The 23,343-nt window shown below is 40.5% G+C and overlaps 1 protein-coding gene across 2 annotated transcripts in view; it reads right to left on the bottom strand.

Moving 5' to 3' along the window:
• Window positions 1–4,530: 4,530 nt before the first annotated feature.
• Window positions 4,531–23,343, bottom strand: part of HIPK3 (homeodomain interacting protein kinase 3) — a 75,548-nt gene continuing 56,735 nt past the window's right edge. The window contains exons 4-16 of one of the 2 annotated variants that reach the window (XM_074841770.1): window positions 22,773–22,892; window positions 20,809–20,895; window positions 19,757–19,941; window positions 18,812–18,971; window positions 18,302–18,425; window positions 14,669–14,790; window positions 14,375–14,499; window positions 14,105–14,266; window positions 12,888–13,184; window positions 11,864–12,004; window positions 10,590–10,825; window positions 10,201–10,328; window positions 4,531–8,558 (exon numbers count right to left, since the gene is read on the bottom strand). In XM_074841770.1, coding sequence (XP_074697871.1) covers window positions 8,082–8,558; window positions 10,201–10,328; window positions 10,590–10,825; window positions 11,864–12,004; window positions 12,888–13,184; window positions 14,105–14,266; window positions 14,375–14,499; window positions 14,669–14,790; window positions 18,302–18,425; window positions 18,812–18,971; window positions 19,757–19,941; window positions 20,809–20,895; window positions 22,773–22,892 — 2,364 coding nt within the window. In that variant the 3' untranslated portion in view covers window positions 4,531–8,081. The remainder of the gene's footprint in view (window positions 8,559–10,200; window positions 10,329–10,589; window positions 10,826–11,863; window positions 12,005–12,887; window positions 13,185–14,104; window positions 14,267–14,374; window positions 14,500–14,668; window positions 14,791–18,301; window positions 18,426–18,811; window positions 18,972–19,756; window positions 19,942–20,808; window positions 20,896–22,772; window positions 22,893–23,343) is intronic. The other variant, XM_074841771.1, reaches the window with a different exon arrangement.

Here is a 23,343-nt window from a genome sequence, read left to right on the forward strand (position 1 = left end):
GGCGGTGACTGACCGACCGCGGCGCTCCCCGCCGCCGGGCCCCCCCGCCCCGCCCCGCTCCTTACCCGGCTCGGCCCGGGCGCTCGGCAAGAGGGCGACGACCACCCCCAGCAGCACGACGGCCCCGGCCAGGCCCGCTCCGCCGCCCACCGGCGGGGCGCTGCGCGGGGGCGCGGTGCCGGGCGCTCCGCCGGGCCCCGCGGGGCGCGCCCCGCTCCGCCCGCCGCCCGCCGCCCGCCGCCACATCCTGGCACGGCCCCGCCGCGGCTCAGCGGGCAGCGCTGCCCATCGCCCCGCCGCGCCCGGCTCTAGAGCAGCGGCTGTGCGGGGAGGCGGCGGCGGCGGCTGCGGAGGAGGGCGGGGGGGAGCGGGGGGCACCGCATGCTGCCGGCGGCTCTGCCCGGGCGCCCGCCGCGGCCGGGGGACGCGGTGCCGGTGCCCCTCAGCGGCGGCGGCGCGGCCCCTCCGGCTCCGGCGCGGCGAGCGTCCCGGAAGGGAGCTTCCCCACAAAGGGCTCACGTCGCCGCCAGTCCCGGCCCCGCTCCCCGCCCTCCGAGCGCGGGGAGGCGGGGAGCGGGGGCGGCGCTGCCGGGGCCGCGGGGACCCTCTCCGCCGCCCCGCGGGGCGCCCGGCCCCCCGCACCCGCCTGCTCCGCCCTGGCGGCGGCCGGGCCGGGCCCGGGGAAGCGGGAGGGGGCCCGGGCGGGCGGACGGAGGCCCGGGCGCTGTCCAGCGCCGGCCGCTCCACCGAGCCGGCGGCCGCGGCAGCCGGGGAGAGGGCGGTGGGGGGGGGGCTCGGCCCTCGGTGCGTCCCAGGGCGCCGCAGCAGCCCCTGGCCCCCAGCCCCTCCCGCATCCTCTGAAGCGGCTGTGCCCAGCACCACCTTCCAGGGGTGAATGAAGCTGCGCCCGCTCCCGGTGCTCCTGCGAGCCCGTGCCCGCTCCCGGCGGGAGCGGCCCTGCAGTGCCCGCTGAGGCACCTGCGAGGCGCCGCCCGGGACATCTCCAGCGATGGCCCCTCAGTACCTGGGGTGCCAGCGAGCACCTCCTCTGGGGCAACTGCCACAGCGCAGAGCCCCGCGGGCAGCGGTTCCGCCAGCGTGGAAAGAGCTCTGAGAATAAAGAAGCGGGAGCGAGCCCCAGGGCTTGACCAAAGTGGCAGCTACACCCTCGGCCCCCCCAGGGTCAGCACAGGAGAGCTCCGCTCCTGGCCCCCACCCCTGCACTCGCCCCTGGTCACTCCGCCCCGCCCGTGGCTGCGCTCAGACCTCCAGGCGGAAAGGGGAGCCCGAAGGACAGAAGGTTTGCCTCTGCAGTGCTCAAAGGTGCACCAGGACACCAGGCGCCTCGGAAAAGGTGTTACGGACAGCAGAGGGGAGCCCCGGCACGAGGCAGAAGCTGCCTCAGTCACAGTCAGACCAAAGATCACCGCACTGCATTTCATGTTCCCCGTCACCAGTATTTTCAGCAGGAGCAAGGTGAATTATCATCTCTTCCCTGAGTTATTTTAGTGCCCCGGTCATGCCTGCGGGCAACAGACGATGACGGGAGGAGGAGGAGCAAAGTGAAGGTGGGCTCGGGGCAGAACGTGCCCCAGGACCCCGAGAGCCGATTCTGAAAGGGTGCAACATCGCTTACGTGGGGGAAAGCTGGGCCAGCCTCCCTGCCCTGCCAGCAGAAAGCAAGGAGTCGTCCTTCTGATCAATTCTTAAAAGTGAGGTTTGAGGTAGAGCAAGGCCCAGCACGGGCTAGTCACAGCCTTACACCCTGCTACCCAGCTACTCACAGCATCCCCAAAGTCACGATGACCCGTAATTGCATAATTACCTGACTAGTTTAGCACACTCCGACTGCCACCAATACAACTACTTGGCCACTAATATGCCCCTTTTGTGCCGTTTTACTTCCTTTTTCCTCAAATCACTAATTCATTCTCTGCAAAATTAGCTTCCACATGATGACTACTAATGATTAGCCACAGAGAAAAGATGGCAGTTGTATGATTATTATAGTAAAATGGATAGCTTACTCATCACTCCGGTTTATTTGGGGCCAGCTCGTTTAGTGCAGGGCCCTCTGGTGGCACCTTCTGTTCCCTTTGGGGAGTCCTGTGGAAAAAGCATTTCATCATTTTCATATTCTTCTAGGCTTTGTCATAACACAATCTTTGTAATAGATCTATCAATAAGTTAATTTTGACAGCACTTTTTCCTGATCTAGTTCTTAACCATTACAGTCTTCTCTTCATTTTCCATTACACAGTATATATGTGTATGTACATATGTATAAAATACAAATATCTTTTTTCCTAGCACATTGTTCTTTCAAAGGATTTTAAAAATGCGTATTTTCCAGAATGATGTCTGGATAAGATCTCTTACAGCTAGTGAAAGATCACTGAAGTTTTACCAAATTACTGTAGTTTACTTCCTAAACTTACCTTTCCCAAATTGATTTGTTTTCGTTGTCCAGAAAGGTAACTTCAATGAATAAACAGGCCAAGTTTATGAACATCTCACTCCACAAACACAACCACAGAATGGAGTCAAGTCTCTTGGTACCTCCAACAGGGTGTAGATGCTCTTAACCCACTACTTCAGGATTTAAGGAGAAGAATCCATTCAAATGTGTAATTCAGCCTCTCAGCATGAAGCTTCACCATTCTAACAAAGAATACTCAGTGCTGTTCCCCAAGACAGGGACTGCTAGAATTGTCTGAATCTGCTTAGAGCACATACCCACCTCCCCTGAGAGATAAAATGCACTTCTTACAGGCGAAAGGTAGCAAGATGTAATTAACATCGATCGCCGTCAAACTTTACCCCTGGTTTTATATGCCTTCCTACACAGCCAGACATCAGACTGACCATCCCAGCCACCGTGTGGGAAGAGAGGCAGGAAGGGCTGCAGCATTCCTCTGGTGCTCGCCAGAGCTCCGCACCACATGCATGCCAAACACTGCAGGCCTCTGAGGCAGTTACAGCTCTTTAAGCAGGGAGCAGTAGTATTTCAGAACCCTGCCGAAACTTTGACTCACGCTGCCTCAATTCACTACAGGGGCTGAAGTCACAGCACGCATGAGTCACAGTGATTCCTGTGAAGCTACCGTGATTGTCAGGACTGTACTGCTTTGTGAGTGATACCAAACAGCAGCTTCTCTGTCGCCTCCCAGAGACTGATCATCTCTCCAGCTGAGAATCTAAGCTAATTCATTGAGAAAAACATAGCATCATCCTGAACGTGTTTGTCCCACTACAGATCTGTGGCATGTGACTGCCCCGTTGACTCTGAAAGCTTTTCCTTGAATGAATCTACTATCATAACTGCAGTATAAATTCGTCCTTTGCTTTTAGTGACAGGGAAAATACCGAATTTTAAACCAGTGTTAGTCATCCTAAAGACAGCTGAGAGGAAGATTACTTACTCATAATAGTCTGTCCTGGTCCTACCCTTCCACGGGACAGGAAGGACCACAGGGGACAGTCAGACATTATTGCTAATAGAAACCAAGAACAGAAAGGACTTCACAGGCAGCATATTCCCTCGGAAAGGCTCAGGCTGTCTTTTCTTGTTTGTTAGATGTTGTCAAAAGTGAGAGTGTGAAATGCACCAAGGCAGTGGCTCTATTTGCTATGGAAAATGTGGGATATAGATACCAGTGTCAACATGCATTTAAAAGTCAACAATACATGAGTCTAACCGTAAAGACTGAAAAGGAAGCAGCTTTCATAGCAACAGAGGCGTCTGCAGAATTTGGACAGATGTGTTTCCATGTAGCCTAAGGTACAGTGCTGCAGGAAAAGCTTTGCATACACTGTGACCAACTTGCATTGAAGAGCTGTGAAAGATCACTAACAGCAGCACCTCGTATTTAGCAAAGTAAAGCTTTCTGTCTGCAATATTTTGGTATCAAAAATATATTGCGCTGTCCTTTCAGCCTTTCACATTTACGACAGCACCTTAAACGCGATGTTAAAGACAGAAACCATGCTACCTCCCAAGTACATGCACCTAATAGCCCGCTCCATGACAGCTCCCAAACCACCAGATTGCAGTAAGCACTGTAACCCCGTGGCAGAACCAGCACATTTGGCTGCAACAGCAGCAGCAAACGCGCCTTCCACGGCCGCCTGGTGCACACCAGGGTGGCCATCTGGAGCCACCGACCGCACGGGGCCATCTGCGGCAGCGGGAGCACCTTCCCGCTGGCCAAGCAGCAGTTGCCACAGGCTTGGGACAAACTGCAGCAGCAATGATGTATCTGCTGGTATCTGGGCCAGGTAACCTTTCTCTAAGGTTGTAAAAGTGGGACATCCAGAACAAAGAACCTTCAAGGTCTGGCTACACTAAAGGCAGAATCTCAAGATGCTCCTAAGCAAACTTTGAAAGGTAATAAAAATTAAATTTTCATAAAGAAGCTTAGTCAAATGATTATACCAGAATTTTAGAGCCCTCCCCCTGAATTTTCATCGCCTTTTACCTTAATCCAGCCTTGATGTAACACAGCAAAAAATGAAAGCCACCAAAAGTCATCTGCTGCAATATATATTTTAATTCAAAGTGAATCTCGACAGTAATACACCATAAATTCTTATTTTGACACTCACCAAAATAGTCACCTGGAAAACCCGCTTTTTGTGACAAAGTACAGAAGGCTTGGTCACATTTAAATCACTGAGAACTAGAAAGAAATACTATCGCAAACTGTAAGAGACATTACATCCATAAAAAATTTTCCCAGTCCTCATATTGTAATATTGCACAGTGCAATTGCTACATGGCGAACTAGTGTAGCATAGAAATTCAAAGCAAAAAAAAAAAAAAAGCCACAAGTCTACAAATTGTTAAACAGTAACAGTTCAAACTTATTAATCAAGTCTCTATCACTGGGTATTTCTAGAACAAGTCTTCCTACAGCTTGCAGTGTGATTTAACTTTTACTTAACACAAACCAAGTTAATTAGCAGTAAAAATAGAAAATTTAAAAATTAAAACCAAAAAAAGTTAATACAGTAGCATATTTGACCAATAAAACACCCTGAAGTAAAGTTAAAAACTGAACACAAGAAATTCATATAAAATCTTGCAAATTAAAGTAATATGCAGATATGCAATTCTGTAGTCATGCAGTGTTTTATTTAAAAAAAGGCATTAAAACGGTAACATATAAATGCTTCTCAGAGGATGACTTTTTTCACAGAAAAGGCCCTCGCCCTGAAAGCTCTTGGTTGTTTTTTTTTTTTTTTTCTGCAGATGGGCCCCGGACACTTGCAGTGACAAGAGTCCGTTCTCTCAGAGTGTATTGCAGGATGGGGGAAAAGTCACCCAGTATATCGAATTTAAGCTGTGGCAGGATCCCAAATATTTCGTTCTTTGAAATGCAGACATTTCTAGAATTACAACACATAGAAAGAGCAGCAGATCTAATTTGGGGCGCATTTACAGCAACTTTTTCCTGCATATGATAGGATACTGTTGTGATATACAGATAATTGTGTCGATTTAACAAGCACGTTAGCTTAAAACCTTAAGCACAGTAAAAAGAAAGTACAGTAAATACATTAGACCAATGAAGATCCCCATGGCCCCAGAAAAAAAATGCAGTATTTTTGTGTTATCACAATACAAAACTCATTTCCTCCATTTGTATTGGTGATTCTTGGTGTGTCCATTGCCTGCAATGGAGTGAGCACCAAAAAAACATCGCTTCCCAACACAAGGGAGTGAACAGAAAACTACCTGCTGGACCATACAGCACAAGTTTGAAGTGGTAAGGTGGATATCCAATTTGAGCATTTTCTCGACTCCCTATATTTAGGCTTTATATATGTGTTGATAAGATTTCAAATTCATCAGGATACTCCTAGTTTCTAATGTATACTTTATATACATACACTTGTACAAAATGCATAGAGTTGATTACTAAAAACACTGAAACTTTTGGGAAAAGTTAGGTTTCTTAATTTTCAGTGTGATTAAAAATGAACTGCTGGTATTTTTATTTTTTTTTTTTTTATGATCTAATACTGTTGTATTTTAGTTATTACTTAAAAATAAATCAAATGTAGGCACATTTATTTCATTCAGACATTCATTAAATAAAACACTGCTTGTGTTAGTGGAGTAAAGAAAAAGATTACCAGTTATTAGCTTATTGACAGAGTTAAATGCTTTGCACTCTTATTCCAGTCAACATTGCAAGGATTGTATTCCAGATTTTGTTTTAAAAAAAAGTTAAGTCAAGCCTGCAAGATGCAGCTTCTTAAGTGTCTACACAATGCCAATATGAAAACATAAAAAAATTAAGTTACATCCATACATCCACTTATATGCAGTGATGAGCTCAAAGTTAATGGAGATAAAATACTGATGCAAATAACACACCCCCAAAAAACATATGCAATCATCTTCCATCATTTACAGTATAGTAGTTACGACACTTCAAACATGAAAACAAAATTTAAAAAAAAAAAACCAAACCCAAAACCCGGCTTCTATTTCATGTAATTAGACTTGTACAGAAATTAGAAGGCTAAGAAAGAACTAGTTAATCACCTAATTTCACAGCTATCTGAAGTGGCAATCATTATATAGCAGCTTATCTATGATACATTCAAGATAAATGATACAATTTATTACTTGCCCATAAGCTAAAACACAGCCTCAGCTTAATACCTTCCGTAAATCCCATCTCTACACTACAGTATACTTGAGGTCTATGAAAAAGTAGCTACCTTTTATAGGAAATGGATGATTAAGTCTTTGGTGCTGCAAAAGCAACTTCATTTGAACAAAACAAAAAACGAAAAGACACACTTCCTAAGGAAAAAAATAATGCAAAAAGCATGTAATTTACGTCCCTGACGGAATGTATTAAATAAGCAAACACACACAACAGGCTAAAACAAATACTATAATGTAAAAAGACTAAAATCTCTCCCATGCATAAATGAAAGATTGCACACAAAGAACTCACATCTTTTCAAGCTTCAATAGTAAATATTCTGCTACTAGTTATTAAATACTGCATGGTTTGCTCAAGCTAAGATGAAACCACATCATGGATCAATGAGCACTTGGCTTTTTCTTTCATTAGCTAGTCAGTCATGCCTACCGCACCTCTAAACATTTTATTATATCCAATTAGACAAACACTTTTAAAATAAACTACTTAGGTTGTATTGCAGTTCCATTTACCAGTATGAAGTACTGTGTTGTGTGTCACTACTCAATAGCTACTGAATCAACTTTTCTTAAGCACTACTAAAGTCTTGTCTTGAAGCTAGATCATTCTGGGGGAAAAAAAGACAGCAAAATTCGGCTACAGCAAAACATGCTGCCTTCTCAGTAAGAAAAACACACCCAATACTAAAATCATACCACACAAAACCCAAAATGAGCATTACGCTATCAAAAAATCAGCAGATCTGAATTTTTAAGTGCTGCAGTCCTCAACATTTATATATAAGTAATAACATTAACAACCTCAAATATTTAAGGCACTATGTGTGGGAACAGTTTACAATGCAGCTGAGATTATTAGGACAACAACATTTAAGAGCAATGTTTAGGCTTTTTTTTTTTGCCCATGCAAAAGACACATGCAATGTGAAGAACAACAGCTCAACTTTTAGATAAGTGACTCAACATTTAAACACCAAGATACGCAATACAAACAAGTTACTTCTACACTGTACTGCTGACACATGTGCATCTGTTGCTCTAGTTCTGTACACTGAATGGCTTCCCAAATGTAGACGTGTCTTGCACTAGTTAGAAGGCAATTTTATAAAAAATAGCAGGAGCAAAACCAGATTTCTGCTCCCATAAGTCACCTGTCTAAAGTTACTATATAAGAAGATAACATGACCAAAGACAAGGTATACCAAATGTGCAAAACACATTAAAAGTGAGTTTGTTTTTTTTTTTAAAGCTCAGAGTTGTTTAAATTGCACCCAAGTCTACATGATTCAAAAAAATAATTTTCCTGTTGTGCCATGGCTAATATTTAATAAATACCATGTTTCTTCTTAAACCAAACTTCTGTATCATTGAGCTTCCTCAATATACTGTATTTGAGTTCTCACATAAATGGATACTGGCTGAGTTTTGTTGGACTCAATGGAAATCCTGTGTAAGCAGGAGATGCTGCAATGTACGAATGCGGTGGGAAAATTGGTTTGTATTGAGTCTGATGAATGGTTGGGGAAGGTAAGAGACGGGGATTTATGCCAACTGGAACTTGGTGTACTATACCACTGGGATGAGAGATATTGTACGTTGGATGTTGTAACAAGGGTCTTGAGGTACATGGCGAGGCAAGGAGGTGGGCAACAGGCGCAGCAGTACTAAGGGGTGCCGACGACGGGTAGGGGAGAATAGCAGGCTGTCCTCCAAGGTGGGTACTTCCAGAGAGATGCGCGTGCACGGTAGTGTGATTTGGACTTCCTTGCGGAAGGGAGAAAGCGTGACCGGCAACACTGGCTGCGATGTAAGCCTGCTGCCTCCTATGAGCGTAGTTTCCGTTCCATTCCTGTGGCCCAGATCCAAAGGGCTGAACCTGTCCACACAGAGAAACGGGCAGGTCTTAGTTATTTTGAAGTATAAAGAGAGTTTGAAAAATGGAATAATGCACTAAAACTAGTCAACTTAAAAATCAAGAGAAATACTGAGATAGGAATAATTAAATGCTCGAACAAAGAAAAAAAAAGTAGCTATTTAGATAGTAGCACAGACAGGAATTCTGACAATAAGAGATGGTAAACAGAACACAAGTTATTTTAATGCTCTTGCAAAAAAAAAGAAAAAGATAAAATGCCATGCTGGGCTGTTTTAACAGAAATACCATGTATCACATGAGCAAGGTGCTTATTCCACTCTACTCAGCACTGGCTTGGCATCAATTGGAAGTGCTGCATTCAGTTTGGGCACCATAATGAGGCACAAAGAGGACAAATAGGAGAGAAATTTTAGAGGAGAGCAGAAAAAAATAATAAACGGATTGAAAATATCTGAGACAACTAGGCAAACAGAAGTCTAGGGCTACGATCACAGGAAGATGTGACAATCATTAACAGTTACAAGGCAAAAGATTAAAAATCAATTACTCCTATTAAATGATGCAGACTTCAAACTACACAGGGCATCTACCAAAGAAGGAAGGATCAGCATAAATTTCTGTAATGAAAATAACGTTCTACACTTTCTGCCAAGAGGCCGAGGAGCCGCAGCCATTGAGAGATTAAAAATTAATACTGTGCTGATCATATTAAGGTTTGCTTAGAATTAATTAAACCAACCCTTCTGCATAATCATGCAGAAGAGGAGATGGTGTCACCCATCCAAATATTTCTTTCAACCTAAACTATTCAAGTCATTATTGGTAAATCCTCTTATCTACATATAGCATGCTTGCATTTAGTATTTAACTTAGAATTTAATATTCACAGTTAGTTATACTCTGCGAGACTCATACAAACAGGTACTGCTCTTATATTAAATGTACCTCCAGATATCTAACCAAAAGCTCAAGGCAGCTACAGTTCAAAATTAATTAATTAAGAAGGGCTTAAACTTGATGTCCTATGTCAACTTCAGTTCTCAGCCACAGCAGACACAATTACTATGTTGTTAGGTAACGATAAAAGTAACTTTCACATTAGCTTTGAGTATTTTCCAACACTGGATTGAACTACAGTCACAACTTCTTCCCCCACCAGCTTCACTACCTGGCAGCAAAGGTAAGAAACTGTTGGGTTTGCTAAGCTCTATCCTATCTCTGGATACTCAAACTACAAGCATTTTCATGCACACTACTTACAGAACAAGACTGAAATACAGACCTAGTTTTTAACTGCACACTGAGTATTTTAGCATTTGGGTGTAGGAAAAAAAATATGCTAATGTATTTTTCATTTTGTCTTGTGCTTTGATTTTACATGGGCATTGATAGTTTTCCCAGAATGGCTTTTCTATCATTTTTTAAAATGAAATTAGCTGCTTTAAGAAAATGACCAAAAGTAAAAGATACTTATGACTTGCCCAGTAAATTGAAATCCATTTTTCAAGATTTTAACACTTCTGCAGTAAAGCTGTTGAAAACCTGCAGTTGCCATTTACAGCAATTGAAATTATGAGCATTCAGCATGTTTGGAACCTCAAAACAGAAAAAAAAATACTTAAATATGAGTAAGTACACATACCTGACTGAAGTTTATATGTTGCTGATGGAATGCTGATGTCAGTTTTTGCTGACGGTTTCCTACTACAGAAGACTGGTTTATTTTTCCCAGGACAGCCCGACCCTTTTTCAGTGGCTGGCACGTAGCATCTTCCAAGATATAAATGAACAATGTTATATTTTTGTTGTTACTGTTCTAACAAAAGTTAGACAAAGTTTCATTTGCTTCAGCATACAGGGAGAAATAATAAAATAATACACTAATGTCTTAAAAAACAACACAATTTAGGAGTGTTTATAGCAGATATATGAGTGGTCAAAATCTTTGTATGTATGGCTATTGAATAGATACTCAAATTTCTATTATTATCTATTGGTATAGAAAGAAAAAACACACCTGAACTAACCTACCTGTATTCACCATCTGTTCATCAAGATGTAGCCTGTTTTCAAGTCTCATTGGTGGGACCACTACTGTGCAAACAGCTGATTTGGTTTCAGGATTAACCGATGCTCTTGCTTCCTTATTTTTATTGGTATTAGTTACAAAGCCATTTTCCACAAATGGGCTGTCATGTCCTGAAGAGTCTGAAGTTGGGGAACCATCCACTGTATCACATCCACTTTCCTGTTCATCATCTGACATACTATCAAAAAATGGTAGTATTGCATTGAAACAAATACATTTTCATAATAGAGATACATTTTATTAAATTACCATATAAAATTTATGGAAGTGGAACTACTCAAGGGTGGATAAAAATGTTACATTTTAATTATACAAGCACAGACATTCAGATGGCAGTTCAATATTCAAACTCATTCTACCCATGATTTGCAAAGTTCAGAGAAAGGGGATAACTTCAACATAAAGACTCAGACGTGCAACCCAACTTACACTCACTTTTAAAATTTATTTTTTAAATAGTCTTGTACTTATAATCCAACTGAAATTTAGATTTTTAGGCCAAATAAAGGATTGTAGAAGATTATTTCATTTCTTCCCGAATCAAAACATAAAAGGTGTCCCAATGGTTATTACACTAGCAAAAGAGAACATACTGATCCAATTTCCTTCTAGAAATCAGCCACATCCTGAAGCCTGCAAAAAGCCATCCCTGGGGCCTGCGAGAGTCAGGATGAGATAGAACGTGCTGAGGAAGCAATCTGCACAGTGGCAGGCAGCTCCCTCTCATCTGCATATCAACCACCAGCACCTACACTAGACCTTATCTACCGAAAACTCAGGTCTCCGTGAAGCTCCTCCAGAGAGCGCTGCCTGTGCATGACTGATAGATTCTTATAAACAGATTTAGATTAAGGAGACAAATGTAACTCTCTCTCTACACAGTGGCTATTTTAGCTCTGGTGGTCTGCAAAATCCATGCTGGTCAAGTGCTGTGAACTCATCCATTCAACCACTGCTTCTACCAAAGCTGCTGGAAGGGGAAAGAGGTGGAGAAGCCAACTCATAATAATAGCCTTGGCTATTATTGAAGCTCCATGTTTGGATCAGAAGAAGAACGGGCTAAGAAGATGGTGAATGCCAGCTGCCAGAAGCAAGACCACAGTACAATCAGTGGAACCAGGACCAAATACCTTTTGGTTTTTGCATTTTTTAGTATAAACTGAGACTGCTGTATATTAGGATCTTTCTTTTTGTTGAAAGAAGCACAACTTTTTACCTGTTGGACCTCTTGCAAGGAGATGGACTGGACTGTCCCGAGGAGCTGGTACTCAGAGTGCTGTCAGGACTGCTGAGAGAACAGACGCGGTCAATGTTCAGGGTATTCCGGCAGGCTTCACAGTCAAGGCTACCTTTACACCTACCACACAAAAAGAAAGTGAGCAAACTTACCATCCTTCATTCATTCTTTCCATACAGCACTGACTTAGGTGTAATTACAGAATAAAAAAGAGGTCAAATATTAGAAATGGTCCCTTAAATGTAAATTAATACCCAATTCCTTATTTCTTTTACATCCAAAAGTTATTTTAAACCTTTTCAGTGTTTTTTTGGAAATTCTAGACTAAACATGCATGTTTTGAAACGTATTAAATGAGTAATTTTTTTACTGAATCAGTACTAAAACAAGTAGATAGAAGACTTTAATACAACAGTTCAGAGCCTTAAAACATTTGACAAAGTTTAGACTTAAAATACAAGTTCTTCCAATTCAGAATCATTACAAGTAAAAATAGTCAACAAACATTAAACTTTTAAGCCCTCATTTAAAATGATACATGCTTCTTTGATAGCTTTGTGAAAGAACGCTCCTCTGGTGGACCATACTCAGCATCTGCTTTTATACCCAAATGCACACCCTTTCATACTGTTAAGAGAAATACTTTTTACCCTTAGGTATGTAATATTATCTACTGGATGCTACTGTAGAGCGATAACATTGATTATAGAAAGCCAGAAGACTGATCTTCAACAAATAAATAGGGTATGACAACATTAAGAAAAAAAATATGCTGGACCTAGAAGTATTCTGTTTGAAAATGCCTAAGATCTATAGATTAATGAGGTAGACTTTTGAAAGTATTTTTCACTTTCAAATAATATCCTGCTCAGAGTTAACTTCTTAGTGAAATTTGATTAGAAGTGGATTGTCTTTTTTTAACTCAGATTCATTAAATACAGTAGCTATGCTAAGACAGCTATATTTAAGTAACACCTTAACAAAAGTAAACATCGATTCTTACTCTCTCAGTGAATGCGTTCGTCCTATGTCATCTTCATCTGTGTCACTGCTGATGGTGATCACACTGACTGCTGGGCTGGGGGAGCCGGCAATGAAGATGGCCTGGCGCTGTTTGGTTGGAAGAGATGAATCAGGGGCCAGCCTGACCGATGCTTCACAACAGTTACTTTCCTGTCCTTCCGAGTTATGATTGTCCTGTGCTTCTATACAACTTATTCTCTTTACAGCCTTCAGGTTAAGTATCTTTGGAGATATAAAGGCTGAATTTTGGATATTGGTATTTTGTAACACATTGCTCCTGTGAAGAAAACACACCACTTGATATTTAGTGAATCTCTACCAACAGACCTGAAAACTACTATTTTCAACAAAAACAAAGAAAGTAATGTAGACTAAACCACCAATTTTCTAAACTAATACAAAGAAAACCACAAAACAGTAAAGTCATAAATACATAGATGATTTCAGACATTAATAAAAAAAATCCAAACTACGTAATATCCAAGACAGAAATTTGCAACAACATTCAATACAATACATTGAAAATCCCATTTTCTTATAAAAGAAATTAAAATCCCATTTGGGCAAAAAACAAGCAAACAAAACCTGGTCAGACTTCCTGCAAAGATTCTCCCTGAAAACAAAAGCTGGTAGCCTCCAAATGAAATCCTTCCTTAACACAGGGCTGCTGACATTGCCCTTTGTAACCCATGCTTTCCCCTTTACTGAGCGCCCACACCTTTGCGAATACTTTGTATGGCAGTGGGGCATATTTTATTCAGCAAACAGCTGAAGAATTTTTGGTTACCAGTGAAAGAAAGACTATTCTTAAGATGACTGTAAGACATACTGCAACCGTGTTATGTAGTATCTCTTTACTTCTCTTTGTCTAAACCTGATATAACCTCATGCACATAAGCTTAGGAGTATCTCATTAGAGCCACCTCCCCAAAGGCTATAAAGACAACATTGCTACCGTGATAAGCACATACTAGTCAATAGGGACTAAAACCTCTTACTATTACAAGTATTTGTTCCATCTAGTCTGTATTACCAAAACAACATTGAAAACTTAGGGCAGAAAGGACAAATTTTTCCAAAAGACCATTTAAGTACAATTGTCACTAACAAACATTCCACTTTTCCAGGCTATTCCCCTTTCCGCTGAACAGCAACTACAGATACAATATCTTTGAATGTCTGAAATATTCGACCAACCTGTTCTGACACAGTTTGTTCCTCTTGGTAGCTGCAGGCTGAGGCCAGACAACATGTGCAATGCCCACACTAATTGGCTGAGGGGCAGACAAGGTTATCTGATGTGTTAAAAGAGGCTGCGGTATCATTGAATTGTAATGGGTGCCCTGGGTAATCATCTTCCTGCGGAAAAGTAAAGGAAGTTTTAAATTGCAAGTCATTTGCATCAGCATCTATAGATCTTGTTAAATCAAAGCCATTAAGGTACTGCACAAAAATATGTGGGCTTACCCCCAGTCTCCAAGCCTCTGTGGGCCAGCCACAGCATCAGAGGTCAGAGATGTAGCAGGAGCTGCCACTGGTGCTACTTGCTGCCATGCAGGAACCAGTATTTGCTGGGTCTGATTCGACCATGTCTGTGGTGAAGCAGAGAAGATTTCATGATACAGGGAATGACTGAACTTACGTTAGCTGCTTCTAGTTCAGCACAAAACAAAAGACCGACTGCAACGGAACTCTACAGGGCAAAAATATTTACTAACTAATAATAAAACAATTAAGATTTTTACTTTAGAGTAGGCCAACCTGAGAAAGGATTCCTGCTCGAATCTGTAGTGGCTGAATTGTGTGAGCTTGGGTCATCAACGGAACTGCATTATCCACCCTCAGGGAGAAACTGGTAGGTTTACTATGGTTTGTAGGAATTCCTATCAAGGAGAAAAGCATATACCCAAGCTTTAAGCAAAACACCAGTCTTATATATATTTTCTAAGCAAAATGAAAACATAAAGGATAATTTTGGAACACTTTACTATTTTTCCTTGATGTATTTATGATCTAACTCCCTAATTTAGACTTTCAAGCCAAATGAATCAACATCTAAAAGATTTTTGTGCTATTACTTATCTGCACAAATATTTGATGCTGTAATTTCCAGAAAGAACTGCCAATAGCTACTATTTGGAAACAGACTACTAGAAAGCAGAATTACTTTGCCAGAAAGGTCTGCAAAGCTAAGCATTTACTCTTTATCACAAATTATATTAAAGGTATTTGAAAGGAAGCAGACAAAAGCAAGTAGAACTGAATTTCAAAGCTTCTCACAACTGACTCCTGAACTTCCTATGCTCTGTATTTCCAGCTAGCTGAAACCCATTCCTCTTCGCTTTTATAGTTGGCAATACCACACGTATAATGCCCCTATTTGTTACCTTTTGTTATATCTCTTTTGTGGGAACCAGTGTAAAATTTTGTGTATGTCATCAAATATTTGCAATGGAATGCAAAGGAATAATCCTATTCCTCCCTTCATCAAAATAATGCAAACTGTAGCACTGTTGGAATATTACCACAAGCACATAATAGGAAAAAGATGCATCTCATGCCCTGTGTAGATTTCATTATTGCCCCAGGAAACTAACAACATATAGCAAGGCTGCAATGTTTACTACTACTACTAATTTTTGACATAATAATGTTAAACTGAAATGAAATAGGATTTTTTTTTTTTCCAACAGATATTGCAACAGAACAGCTATGTTAGAAGAAAATACTGCCTAGGCAATATATTAATTTCATCTTCTAACTGCACTTTGTGTCTTGTGCTTTAGTCAAAGACTAAGTAATGGGTGTTTGGAGGTAACTGCTAAAGAACTATTAAACTAAGAATTAAATGTGGGGTGTTTTTTTAAAATCTTTACAGTAAAGGATGAAGGAAAATCTTCATCTGATGTAATCTCTCATGTCATAACACAATACTGAGATATAACCACGCAGTCCAAAGCTTTTAATTTTGAAACACTGTTGACTAATTTTTTCCACACAGCCATCTAGAACAGCAACATCTTCTCTCTGCCAAGAAGTAGCAAGCTTTAGCACTTCAGATATTCGACAGAGTAGCCAAGCAGGGAAACCTTGAAGCAGTGCCAGATACCATTAATATCCCCTCCCCTCTGTGCCAGCAGCTCGTCACCTATGTGATGAACACAATATATCCCCTTCACTCAGGCTGTAGCAGAATTTAAATTTGGAGATTTGTCATCAGAATAAGAGTACAGTATATAGATCACAGACAGAGTATTTGCCTGTACTGTTTCCTTTTCTATTATCATAGAATGGTTTGGGTTGCAAGGGCCCTTAAAGATCATCTAGTCCACTAGCCCAGGTTGCTCAAACCCCCGTCCACTTCCAGGGCCTTGAACCCTTCCAGGGAGGGGGCAGCCACAGTTTCTCTGGGCAACCTGTGCCAGTGTCTCACCACCCTCACAGGGAAGAATTTCTTCCTTATATCTAATCTGAACTACCCTCTTTCAGTTTAAAACCATTACCCCTCACCCTACCCCTACACCCCCAATAAAGAATCCCTCCACAGCTTTCCTGTAGCCCCTTTAAGGACTGGAAGGCTGCTATAAGGTCTCCCTAGAGCCTTCTCCTCTAAAGTGCTAAATAATCATTTATTCATATGAATTTCATTCGTATAATGAAAACAGAAGGGTTTTTAAATTATGGATTATGTCATTGTGTAAAGCATATATACAATTTAAGTCAGAAATTACTTAGCCATACTAAGTGCTCAGAAGGAAATCTGTGTGAAGCTATGCATGTAGCTCTTACAGCCTCTGACACTCTGCACGGTAAATACACATAGCTTCCATGAGTTTCTGGAACCCAAGACAGATGCAGCCAGCACAAATAACATTACTGAAAGCCTGCTGTAGCTGTCTTTATCTAAAGGGATAGAGTTCTCTAAGTTCAGGGTAAAAGTGGTTTGGGTTTTTTTTCCCCCGAGTGAATCTAGTGTGATTTCTAGAACTTCAAAATGCAGAGGGAGAATTAAGGAGGACTTTGAAAGTCATTCTTAAAAACCCTACTTCCTATAAACTCCATCATTTCAAGATCTGATCTCAACATGAAGCTGAACATCACCAAGACAGATAAATTGCATCTTTGGAGATGAAGACTATAATCAAGCTGACTTAATAAGCAAACAATATAAACTACCTTTCCCTCTCCATAAATGACTATTACTAGTATATGAAAGGCTGCTTTTCATTAGCTCCTCTTTGATCAGCCCATTATAAACACAAAAACCAAGTTTTTCTTGATATATTCTGAGATCTAAATGAGGTTTTAAAGACTCCTCCAAAAAATAAGACCTACATTTTTATGATGCAAATACAGGTTTTTAGGAAACAGAGGTCAACTGCATTACCATGTGTCCTTCTAGAGATGCATATGCTTATTTGTTCATTTTCTACACTGCAGAAATACCTCCATACTAGCATTTCCACCTTGCAGTCTTCCAAATGTTTCTGAGAATTAAATTCTCACCCAATAATTTCTTTCAATAAATACAAAATTGTATGCTTAAATCAATATTATCCTTTGTAATACAGGAGCGTTCAGCCAAGCTGCCCTTTCCTCCTCAGAGCACAATGCAATGAAAATTCTCAAAGATGTAGTTATGTGTTTTTCAGCCATCAGAAAGCTGTGGCAGTTCTATCCAGCTGTCCTGGTTCATCATAACTGCAGGACAGTAAATGTGACAGGGTTTACATAGGGCAGCTACATCCTTAAAAGAAGCCTCGAGTTTCCAGATGTTTTCTTAAACATTCACTTTGAAGTCCAATAAAAAAAACCAACTTTACCATCCAGACAGATTTATCACAAGAACTGTTATGTTTTCTTATCCTTACCCCTAGGATACCCTACGGCTGTAGTTGGAGGAGGGGGAAGAAAAGAAAATAAAAGAAAAAGCAAACCCCAAACCACAACCACATCAACAAACAAAAAAACCCCAACATACACAGACCCACCAAAAAAGAAACAAAAAAACGCACCACTAAAAAATCCACCACAACACTGATATTCCCTTCATCTTGTTTCCTCTCAAATTTTATTTCAGAATACCCTCCTGTCTTGCTTCAACTTTTACAATGTCCCTTTATTTTATCCAAGATATGTATATATGTACACATATCTATGTGCGTGTGGTATACTCTGGATTGCTTAAACCATTTTCTGCAGATGCTGCTTTGCTATTTCTTTCAGAAAGGTGCAATGTATCTGGATCTGACTCACATGCTACTTTTTTAATGACATGATAAAGTCCTTTTAAGTATATAGCTTAAGTGGATATAATGGAAAACTCAAATATTGCTAACAGACAGACAGTTACACTAATATTTTAGGAACTGTAAGAATTACAATTCAACATACCTTGAATAGTAGGAGGACATATAATCAACGCCTGTTGGAAAACATCACTGCAACCAAACTGAGCAGTTCCTGCCTGCAGTGGTATCCCTCGGTGCAAAACTGAATGGGCAGATGCAGTTAGTGCCTATGGGAACAGATTCAATACAGGCAACATTATAACTGTGAATCTATATCTCTCACACACTTGTCCCACCAGTTTATATAATAAACAACTAAAAAACAAAACCAAAACAACTTCTAAGCATTAAAATTTCAACTACATTTCACAGGAAGGGATCCCGTTTGGCCACTGGAGGGCACTACAATACAGCGCTGCTTTGCTACAGCAACCCCAGTTTGTAACTTCATTTTGGAACGGACTGACTGATTTGTTTAAAACACTAGGAAAAAAATGAGAGTAAAAGACAGAAGATTTTGTCACTTAACAGATGTACTTTTTTTCAATTATGAAATTATTTAGAGAAACGGCATTAACGGAGTTTATAATTTTTTAAAAAAAATTGTTTTTACCTGACTTCTTACCGGACCAATTTTGGTAAAGCTCGCAGTCAGATTAGCTGCACTGCCTGAGGCAACTGGTCTCATAAGCGATGTTTTATTGCGGTTACTTAAGTCATACAAATTTGATCTGCATTTGCAAATATCCATGATATGAAAACAGGACTTCACTCTATCAAAACCAGAAAAGAAGTTGCTGTAATTAGAATTTCATGTCGTTAAACGTACAAAACAATACCCCAGAACAAGGAGAAAAAAAAAAAAAAAAGTAGTTCAAAGCCCACATTTCCATGCTTCACAGAATGGCATCATACACAGAAGTAGCAAAAAAAAAGAAATCCCGCTATTACTATGTTCACGTTAAGCCTTTGTAATCCACATTTTAAGATCAAGAAGAATACTGCTATTTCCTGCTCCTCGCGTCTAACACCATTTCCTAACAACTGTGTACCAGCAGGAAGGATAGTAAACTGAATGGATGGAAAGCTTTTTCAGTGAAACACTTGCACTTTAGGAAATCCACAACGAAAGAAACACACAATTCCAGAACAGCAAGAAAACTTTCAATATATTCCACATTAACCATGCATAAAAGAAGGTATCTGAGTTGTTCATCTCGAGAGGAAATGCCTACCCTAGCTCTCAATGACTGACAGGAACTAAGGCTGTTCACACTTCCAAAAACCAAGCCCAAGTTTCTGCAGTGTTGGAATTTAAGAACCAGGCATTAAAATGGTAACTTAGATATCTATTGCTTTAAAGGTAACTTTTCAGAAAAAATCGTAGTTTCCTTGACCAAGTAGATGTATTTAATTTCGCAAGCACTTGAAAGAATTCTCTAAGACATTACAAAAATGACAAAAGATTTTTCTCTCTGATAGCAGAAGAAACAACACTATTATACACATGAATCACTACAACAGAGATTTAAAAAAAGAATTTTTGTGTGTTACATACTGGTTGCTATGAGGAAAATCAAGGAGGTGCTTCATGGTAACAAAAGAATGGTTCAGGGTCTCAGCTGGAGTGATTCTTAGATCAGCGTCGATAAGCAACATTTTCTTCAACAGACTGACAAATTCCCTCCTATCTGCCTTCTCTGCCAACAGGTCACTTCCTTCCAAATCCATCACCATGTTCACCTGGCATTGAGCAAAACAGTCAAATAGAAGATATGCATCTTAGTTTAACTTTTTCTGTTATTGTTTTCTACTATAAAATAGTAATATTCAATGATTTTATCATGCGAGGCATTGGCTTATCCCAACACAGTTGGCTTGGAATTGTGACATTCCTCTGCACACACACTACTCCCCTTGCAACCTCCCCAGCTAAAAACCCCTGAAGGCTTTAATTCCAGTATGGGACATGGAATTTAAGTAGTAAGATTTGGGATAAAGGTCTTTATATGGTCTTACTTAAACTACAGAGGTAATCTCCAAAAAACAATTTCAAATGTGTATTAATGCCAATCTCGTAAAAATATTTTTTTATTCTCTTTTCAAGATATAGAAGAGAACGAAAAATTTCCTTTTGTTATTGACTAGAGAGTTATAAAGCTAAAGAAAAGTGAAGAAACATTTATTTTTTTTAAAAAAAGAAAGGAAAAAATAATTACACTGAGAATTATAATGTTAAAATAGCAGAATTATACTGGAAATTATATAGTTAAGATAACAGGATCCGTATGTGTTCTTTTTTAACCCAGAATGGCAGATAAGGTGGAAGCGAAAGTACACATTACACATAAAATGGAAGGGCTCCCCCACCACAAGGACAGGGACTATTGTTTAACACAAGCAATGACAAAGGAAGATTTTTATAAAAAGCCCAAAGGGCTGACATAGCTAGACATTTTCCTTAGCACAACAATATACAGAGAAGAATGGAGATGAATGATATACAATAAATAATATTCTAAAAGGTGTTTATTTCAAAATGAGTAAAATATTTTAAAATCACCATTCCCCCACATTCCTTTAGCAAAGGAAGAACTCTTTAATACTCACGTGCACTATATCATCCAAACTGTTGAAAATATACTTTCTGGCCTCTTTAGACTTCATACCTGTCTCTGCCTCGTGCTCTTCCAATGTCTCAAAAAGAAAAGGAAAGCTGAGTTTAGAAGTTGACAATAAAGGTCACATATTTGAAGTTACTTTGTAGTTATTTATTGACCTAAACCCCCTGTTTTTAAAAAAGTAATTAATATTTTAACTCTGTATTTGTATGCTGCTTTGCTGCCTAGTTTCATTTTCTAAATTAAAATACAAAACCTACTAAATTTCACATCTGACTAATCACAGTACTGGATTACAATAGATGGTTTGTAAATCATACAGGAAGTGCTGAAAGCCTAGCAAAAAGTTGTTTAAGGAAACTCTCTTGTGTGCTTATATTTTTATATATCACAGATTTTCTATCACTTGCATTTTACCAATTTCCTTAAACTTAGACCTTTAACTACAAACAGCAGCAACATCATATCACTGTAAAAAACAAAACAAAACCCAGGCAGACTGTTCAATTTCTCTTTGCTTTCTCTTTTCTTTCGTTATTTTTATACTTTTATTCCTCCATATACATAAGAGTTGGTTTAAGTATTTAAATATTGAAGTATGAAACAAACAACTAAATCCTAGAGAACAAATGCAATCACTCAGTGATTTATGAGCTGGAATACCACTTCCTGTTACAATTTTCCTCCTTCAACACAGACAGCACCAGTAGGCTGGTGTTGCAAGAGGCAAGGCAGGACTGCAGGGAAAAAAAAAAAAAAAATAACAATAGAGATTACAGAAAAGTTCCCAAAATTAACTTTGGCAAAAACTGTTGAGTAATGACCAGTGGTCCATACCAAAACTCCTTTCTTCCCCCAAAACAGCATTTAGTCTGATGCAAGAGAATTAACCTCTGCAAGGTAACAGCTTCTGAAAATGGGGAGGGCTGTTTGCATCAAGAACTTGTTTAGGTTCTCCGATACGGAGAAGCCAGGTGTAAAGTGCCACCTAATGATCAACTGCCCAAAAAAACAGAATACTGGAATAATCAGGACTGTGTAATTGGAGAATCCTTACATAACCTGACCCTGCAGCATTACGACAAGGCAGCCCGGCCCCAGCCGCTTGGCCCAACGCGCGCCGGGGATTTATGAAGTTACTGTGGAGAGTTACACAACTTGTGCTTTGAGCTCGTCAGCTGTTTGTTACTGCAGAAGTTTTATGTCAACTGTAACTGTTTCCTAACTCCCCGAGTCCTCCGTAAATTCAGTGAAGCTGCACCATGAAGCAATACAATTTAAAATAAAATATATATATATTTGCATAGAAAGTTAAAGTTCTGCTTATGGCTAGTGTGCAATAGTGTTGCTTAGAGAGAAGCAAGGTGTATAGACCATAAAAGTCCATTTTTTTAAATTTTGTGTGTTTTCATTGTATTGCAGCTTTGAGCCAACAAAGACTGTTTTAGCAGGAGATCTGAAGGAAATGAGCTGTACAGTCATGTTGTTTCTTAATCTCCTTTTTCTCCTAGGTACTTCTGATCGCAAAGCCAGTTTTGAACAAACTTTGACAGAGCAGTTTGGGCCTCCGAGACAAATTCTTTAAAGTGAAAAGCAGTAACTGAGCAAGGAAAAAAGACAAAACAAAACAAAAAACTAAAACACCACCTAAATTAGTACCTCTGGAGATGTGAGGCTTAATTTGAATTGTCCACGGGGCAGGCCTGCACTGGCTGCCGCACAGCCTGGCAGCGGCACCAGACCTGCCTCTGGGCCAGCCAGCAGGAGGAAAAGCAGGCATGAGCTCGGAGTGCTGGTTTGGGGGAATGGGAAAAATGGAAGGGACACAGAGCAGGGACTGATAAAAAACACAGGAGGTGCAGAAGGGAGCTAACAGTGTTGTAGCGATTCTTGGCCTCTGGTTTCTCTGCTCACAAAGTAATATACTGTTTTCTACTACATTATACTGTTTACCTTTAATCTCCAACTAGAATATGGTGCATCCGTTTCTCTACAGAAAAATCTTGCAGTTTTCGTTCCCATGCTTAACAACTGCTCCCCTGGCAAACCTTGGGTCTGTGAAATGTAACGAATCTGAGGAAAGGAAAAAAACAAAAAAGCCAAAAAAACATGGGAAATAATTTACTTCTGACTTTCAAAACCTGATCCACAGCTAAAAACTTGTCATTTCATTTAAAAAAAGGCAAAATGAACCACCCTCAAAGCTCCACAGTTCAACAGCTACATCTTACATAGGGGAGAAACCTAACACTGAGTGCTTGATACTGCGCGCTCAGTCTCTCAGAGAAAGCCATACATAAACAAATCTCTGAGGTGACCTATATAAGCAAGCTTTTAAAGTTCAGTCACAGAAGTGAGGAGCTGGGGAGAGTGGCTGTCATTACCTCCTCAACCCATTCAAATCCTAAACGTAATCTTTCGACACAGCGCTTAGGGATATGCTGTAGTTGGGAACTGTCAGTGTGAGGTTAATGGTTGGACTGGATGATCTTCAAGGTCCTTTCCAACCGAGATGATTCTGTGA

The sequence above is a fragment of the Strix aluco genome, chromosome 16, assembly GCF_031877795.1.
Source record: "Strix aluco isolate bStrAlu1 chromosome 16, bStrAlu1.hap1, whole genome shotgun sequence".
In the NCBI taxonomy this organism is placed as follows: domain Eukaryota; kingdom Metazoa; phylum Chordata; class Aves; order Strigiformes; family Strigidae; genus Strix; species Strix aluco.